The sequence below is a fragment of the Dendrobates tinctorius genome, unplaced genomic scaffold (genome assembly GCF_039654945.1).
Source record: "Dendrobates tinctorius isolate UK_male_01 unplaced genomic scaffold, ASM3965494v1 ptg000232l, whole genome shotgun sequence".
Classification (NCBI taxonomy): Eukaryota; Metazoa; Chordata; class Amphibia; order Anura; family Dendrobatidae; genus Dendrobates; species Dendrobates tinctorius.
Window position 1 is genome coordinate 18782143 of NW_027361899.1, and position 6987 is coordinate 18789129.

Below are 6987 nucleotides of genomic sequence, written 5' to 3' on the forward strand. Positions count from 1 at the left end.
AAATGTGACTGATTTTTCGTTAACGCTTTTCAAGTAAAGAAAGCTGTAAAATTCACTCATTTTCTAAATAAAAATTATACAAAAATAAAAAAATAAAATACAACACAATATGTATCTATACATTCTAAAAAATGTAAGCAGCTACTTCAGTGGCAGAATATTTTAAAAGAACCTTAATTATTAGTGTATTTCTTGTCTGAGGATTAAGTTAAGAAAGTGTCAGACCACTTAGTGGGGTGATGTTGTCCTGTTGTCTCAGCTTCTTTTACATTATTGGCTCTCACAGCAGGGCGTCCTTTGGTTCCAATATAAAAGGAGGGCAGGTCTCCATCTGAAACTTTGAGAACAAGAACATATCATATCCTCCTGACATCTTGGACATTTCTCTTGACTCAGAGAATAAGTGATGAACCCCAATCTGGTTATGGGACTCATCGGGTTCCTCTGTGCCTTCCTTATATCAACGACTTGTGGGTTTACGCCGGACGACCTCAAAGACGCTCTATTAAAGAAACTCAACGTAAATTATCTGCCAAAGCTGGTGAAGAGAGACGTTGACAATCTGGTGGTCCCACGACACATCCAAAACAAGTATATCGCCATGCTTCAAAAATACAAGAAGAGGACTAAGAGATCGCTACCCAGTTTGGCCGGCATCTTGAGGGGCATCCCTGGTAATGCAGGTAGGTTTATGCATTTTTGTCCATTGGAGATACAGTATATGATATATTTTGCTCACTTATATAGCGCCATTAATACCACAGTGCTTTACAGACATCATCCTCACTGAGGGAGAACACCTTCTCAAACCTGGGGAGAACATACAAACTCCTTGCAGATGTTGTGCTTGGTGGGGTTTAAACCCAGGACCTCAGCACTTCAAAGCAACAATGCTAACCACTGAGCCATCGTACAACACACCGTAATGTACCGGTGTATTACGGGGCGGTGTACCAGACAGGGCTTCAAATTCGCTACACAATTTATAGACATTGTTACGGACGGATATTTTGCCTTTCACGTCCTGATCCAGACTGTGGAACCATATGTCCACATGTTAACGACATGAGTGATGGCCTCCATAATTATGTGCCCCTCTCCGGTAGGGTATTGGAACTATTGAGCCCATACTGACGGGTTTTTATATTAATTCTCCATAGATATCTCTGGTGAGGTGCTATATGCAGATCCCGTCAAGCAGACCTTGGCATTTGGGATGGAGTCCAGGATACCCCAAAATAGCGAAGTAACCATGGCTGAACTGAAACTCTTCAAGTTGCCTCCTAATACCAAGGGGCATCCTGATAGACGCTTCAACAGACCTGTTAATAACGCCAGGGTCAGCGTCTACTACGTGGAGGTGACGAAGGACGGAAACAACAGGACGTCACTGGTGGATTCCAGGTAAGGCAATATTAGGAATTCATAAATTAATTATGATATTCTAATTCTTATTCTTTTTTTATGTTTATTTTTTTTTTTTTATACATTTGTAAGAACAGGGATTTTTTTAATGTAAATTTCCAGGCTTGTGCCCATTGTAGAATCGGGCTGGAGGAGTTTTGATGTCACCCATGCCGTGCACTATTGGATGAGAAGTAGCGGGGAATCTAATATGCATCTGGAAATCAGGATAGACGGAGAAAGACATGGAAACTACGCTGCCGAGATGGCAAAACTGGTCCGATTCACTACCCAAAACTCATCCGACAGCGCGGCAGGCAAACCGGAGCTGGTCCTGTACACGCTCAACCTGGACGACCATGGGTAGGTTCTTGTCTCACTCTGATATTCTCACTGATATGTAAATATTACTATTAGTATTACTAGTATAGCAGTATTTGTAGCTACAGAATAGTAGTAGTGATATATATATATATATAGTAATAATATAATAATAATGGTACAACTACTGCTAACAATAATACTAATAGTAGTATAATATTAGAAATGGTAATATAATAGAAGCATTAATAGTGATATAATAGTAGAAGTCAATAATATTATATAATAGTAGTAGCAGTAGATGTAATACTACTGATAAAAGCATTAGGAGCAGCGGGAGTAGTAGTGGTGGTAGTAAAATAATAATACGAGTAGTAGTATAACACTAGGAGTAGTTACCGTAACATAGTAGTAGTAATATAATAGTAGTAGTAGAGAATAAAAAAGTACTATTGGTAGTAAAATAGTAATAATGGTAGTATTATTACAGTAGTAGATAATATGAGAGTAGCGGTATTATTACTAATAGCTAAATAATAGTGGTAGAAGAAATGTAATAGCAGTAGTAGAAGAAGTTAATGTATTAGCAGTGGTAGTAGTAGATAATATAACAATAGCAGTAGTACTGGGGAAATAATAGTGGTAGTAGTAGTTTAATAATAGGAGTAGAAGTTAATATATTATTGTTACTAGCGGTAGTAAAGATATAATAGAGGTAGAAGCAATAGTAGTAGACAATATAACAGTATTACTAGTGATAATAAAATAACAGTAGTAGATATGTAATAGTAGTAGCTATAGTAGTAGAAGTTAATATATTAGCAAAACTAGTAGTAGTACAATTGTAGTCATAGAAGATAATATAATATTAGCATTAGTAGTGGTAGTAAAACAATAGTAGCAGAAGGCAATGTAGGAGTAGTAGTAATAATATTAGAGTAGTTGTAGGTATTAGTGGCAGCAGACGTAATAAAATAATAGTGGCAGTAGTAATACAATAGTAGGAGCACTAGTAAGGAGGAGGCGTTACGTAGGCGTGATAATACCAGACAATCGTAGCATGCATTACAATACAGGAGCAAAACACAATGTGCGACACAAAACAATAGAAATATACAAAATCACAAAGACTCCAAATGGATCACTAATCTAAATAGTCTTTCACGGTCTGGTGAGGGGAAGTCGCCCGCGTGTGGGGTAAACATGAAACATTTACACCTAAACTCTGCGTCGCTGTCAGATTACTAAACGGGGACTTTTCATTTTAAAATATAATATTATATGCATAATTTAGTTTTAGGATTACTGTAAATGATGACAAAACAAAACCGATGAGACTAATAAGTATATCAGTGCTACTATTATTACTAATAACATTACCATAAATATTACATATTATACGACTACTAATAATAAAAAATATATATCCTACTAAAATACTACTAAAACTAGTAAAAATAAAATACTCATAGTCCTACCATTAATAATAGACTGCTACTAACTGTAAGATAATGATACCACTACTAAATAATAATAATAATAATAATAATAATAATAATAATAATAATAATGTACTGATTACTATCAAATGATAATATAAAGTATGTACACTACATAATAATAATAATAATCATGATGATAATAATAATAATAATAATAATAATAATAATAATAAAGAACTGATTCTACCAAATAATAATATAAAATAATGATACTACCAGATAATTATTATTATTATTATTATTATTACTATTATTAACATTAATATAAAGCACTAATATTACCGAATAATAATGTAAAGTACTGATACCACTACCAAATAATAGTAATAATAATAATTATAATAAGTATTGATACATCAAACAATTATAATACTAATATGATTGCTACTAGTGCTAATATAAATATGGCTACTAAAATAATAATTATACCACTGCTACTCTCAGTATGACAAATATTGCAATACTTACGACTCTACAACTAATGATGATATATTGCTGTTCTTTATTCTACTGTTAATACTTGTTATAAGCTTTATTCTACCACTAGTAATAACAATATTATATATAGCAATAATCAGTACCACCAACAGACTCTAAAAAAAATTAAAATCCCCCCCCGGTGGTATAACGACCCTTTCCGTTCTGTATTATAGCGCCCGTGGAGACTGTTCAACCTCCGGAGCCAAGAAGGACAATATCTGCTGCAGAGAAGAAAATTTTATTAACTTCCGGGAGCTGACGTGGACCCAGTACTGGATCATCGAGCCGGCGGGGTACAATGCCTACCGCTGCAGCGGGAGCTGCCGCCAGCCGCACTCTCAGGCCCTAAAATACAGCTATGGGGAGAGGATCTGCACAGTGGCGGAAAGCTCACCTCTGCCCGTCATGTACTTGGTCAAGAAGGGTGACTACACGGAAATAGAAGTGGCCGAATTTCCCAATATGATAGTGGAGAGATGCGGCTGCACTGCGGACAATATTTCCATCATCTAATGACATAACTCCGGTGAGGATTCCGGCACGATACCCGACGATGTTTGATGCGTGTCGATGTCCTGATCATCCCCGGCGGCTGCCACACTCTGCCGGAACAATGGCCGGACACATGAGCCCTTCTACGCTCCAATGTTAGAAGAAGCACTTACCTGTATATAGCTCCTGTATATTTATCGTTGTCACTCGATATACAGTTGTGGCCAAAAGTATTGACACCCCTGCAATTCTGTCAGATAATACTCAGTTTCTTCCTGAAAATGATTGCAAACACAAATTCTTTGGTATTATCTTCATTTAATTTGTCTTAAATGAAAAAACACAAAAGAGAATGAAGCAAAAAGCAAAACATTGATCATTTCACACAAAACTCCAAAAATGGGCCAGACAAAAGTATTGGCACCCTCAGCCTAATACTTGGTTGCACAACCTTTAGCCAAAATAACTGCGACCAACCACTTCCGGTAACCATCAATGAGTTTCTTACAATGCTCTGCTGGAATTTTAGACCATTCTTCTTTGGCAAACTGCTCCAGGTCCCTGATATTAGAAGGGTGCCTTCTCCAAACTGCCATTTTTAGATCTCTCCACAGGTGTTCTATGGGATTCAGGTCTGGACTCATTGCTGGCCACTTTAGAAGTCTCCAGTGCTTTCTCTCAAACCATTTTCTAGTGCTTTTTGCAATGTGTTTTGGGTCATTGTCCTGCTGGAAGACCCATGACCTCTGAGGGAGACCCAGCTTTCTCACACTGGGCCCTACATTATGCTGCAAAATTTGTTGGTAGTCTTCAGACTTCATAATGCCATGCACACGGTCAAGCAGTCCAGTGCCAGAGGCAGCAAAGCAACCTCAAAACATCAGGGAACCTCCGCCATGTTTGACTGTAGGGACCGTGTTCTTTTCTTTGAATGCCTCTTTTTTTCTCCTGTAAACTCTATGTTGATGCCTTTGCCCAAAAAGCTCTACTTTCGTCTCATCTGACCAGAGAACATTCTTCCAAAACGTTTTAGGCTTTTTCAGGTAAGTTTTGGCAAACTCCAGCCTGGCTTTTTTATGTCTCGGGGTAAGAAGTGGGGTCTTCCTGGGTCTCCTACCATACAGTCCCTTTTCATTCAGACACTGATGGATAGTACGGGTTGACACTGTTGTACCCTCGAACTGCAGGGCAGCTTGAACTTGTTTGGATGTTAGTCGAGGTTCTTTATTCAACATCCGCACAATCTTGCGTTGAAATCTCTTGTCAATTTTTCTTTTCCGTCCACATCTAGGGAGGTTAGCCACGGTGCCATGGGCTTTAAACTTCTTGATGACACTGCGCACGGTAGACACAAGAACATTCAGGTCTTTGGAGATGGACTTGTAGCCTTGAGATTGCTCATGCTTCCTCACAATTTGGTTTCTCAAGTCCTCAGACAGTTCTTTGGTCTTCTTTCTTTTCTCCATGCTCAATGTGGTACACACAAGGACACAGGACAGAGGTTGTCAACTTTAATCCATGTCAACTGGCTGCAAGTGTGATTAAGTTATTGCCAACACCTGTTAGGTGCCACAGGTAAGTTACAGGTGCTGTTAATTACACAAATTAGAGAAGCATCACGTGATTTTTCGAACAGTGCCAATACTTTTGTCCACCCTCTTTTTTATGTTTGGTGTGGAATTATATCCAATTTGGCTTTAGGACAATTCTTTTTGTGTTTTTTTCATTTAAGACAAGTTAAATAAAGATAATAACAAAGAATTTGTGTTTGCAATCATTTTCAGGAAGAAACTGAGTATTATTGCAGGGGTGTCAATACTTTTGGCCACAACTGTAGTAACAGCTGTCATTTGCCCAACATGTTCTTTTCTACGTCTGGATATAAATTAATAAATATCTTTATTATCTGTAGGGTTACATTTGGATTCATGGACAAGTGTTCCACAAAGAAAATGCAGCATGGGCGTGCAGAGTCACTTTTCTGTAACTGCCCTGGATGATAGTTGAGGGTTATAAAGAGGGGACCCCAAATGTTTAAGAATTTCCCATTGGGGAAAGTTGAAAAAGGTTCTTAAAATTAAAGGGGTATTCAAATCTCAGACATTTATGGCATATCCACGGTTAACGACTCCCCGCTTCACCATTATATTCACCTGTATCTGCACCCAATGGATGCTAATACCATTGAATTTGTGAGGACAGGTGAGGGACTGGGGACAGGTGAGGGACTGGGTCCCCCCTGCTAACGAGCCCCATAATGGCCTCACAGTTTGACACTATGGACGATACACCCCTAATGGGGGCACAAAGGGGGAAATTGCAAAGGGGAACTGAATTCTGCATGGAGGAACAAAAGGGAGGGACTATGGCTGTGTGGCGGTACATCAGTCACTTTATGGTGGTGATATGGGTCTTGGTATAGTGGTCTTTATTAGAGGGGTTGTGTAGGTTATGGACACACGTCTGCAGGTATTCTATGTGACTATATAGTGGTATATACAAAGGTATTCTGCATACCATTTATATTCTCTCTGATCATAGTAATAATACACCTCCCCTGTTCTCCATCCGGCCCAGACCGCCATGACTACACCTTTCATTCCCCAGAATTGCCAGTGCGAGGGGGCGGTCAAGGGACCAGACATATGTGATTTGCATAATTGCAGTCACATGCTAAACAGAAACGCCCAGCTTCTCCCCATAGATGTGAATATGGGCATGCCTAGTTAGTGCATGACCGCACATCTGCAAATTGCGCACACATAGCTACAAACCGTCCTGGATCCTG

At 38.7% G+C, this 6987-nt stretch overlaps 1 protein-coding gene across 1 annotated transcript; it reads left to right on the forward strand.

The window, feature by feature from the left end:
* Window positions 1-406: 406 nt before the first annotated feature.
* On the forward strand, window positions 407-4220 carry LEFTY1 (left-right determination factor 1). Its single transcript, XM_073556226.1, has 4 exons — window positions 407-683; window positions 1161-1404; window positions 1528-1767; window positions 3881-4220. Exons 1-4 carry the CDS (start codon window positions 407-409, stop codon window positions 4218-4220), a joined length of 1101 nt encoding a protein of 366 aa, XP_073412327.1.
* Window positions 4221-6987: the final 2767 nt, after the last annotated feature.

Bases quoted from the DNA above. Each gene is read 5' to 3' on its own strand.
- LEFTY1 (XM_073556226.1), top strand. From the start codon at position 407: ATGAACCCCAATCTGGTTATGGGACTCATCGGGTTCCTCTGTGCCTTC. The intron at 684-1,160 runs GTAGGTTTATGC...AATTCTCCATAG, and splicing joins GGGCATCCCTGGTAATGCAG to ATATCTCTGGTGAGGTGCTA. The intron at 1,768-3,880 runs GTAGGTTCTTGT...TCTGTATTATAG, and splicing joins CTCAACCTGGACGACCATGG to CGCCCGTGGAGACTGTTCAA.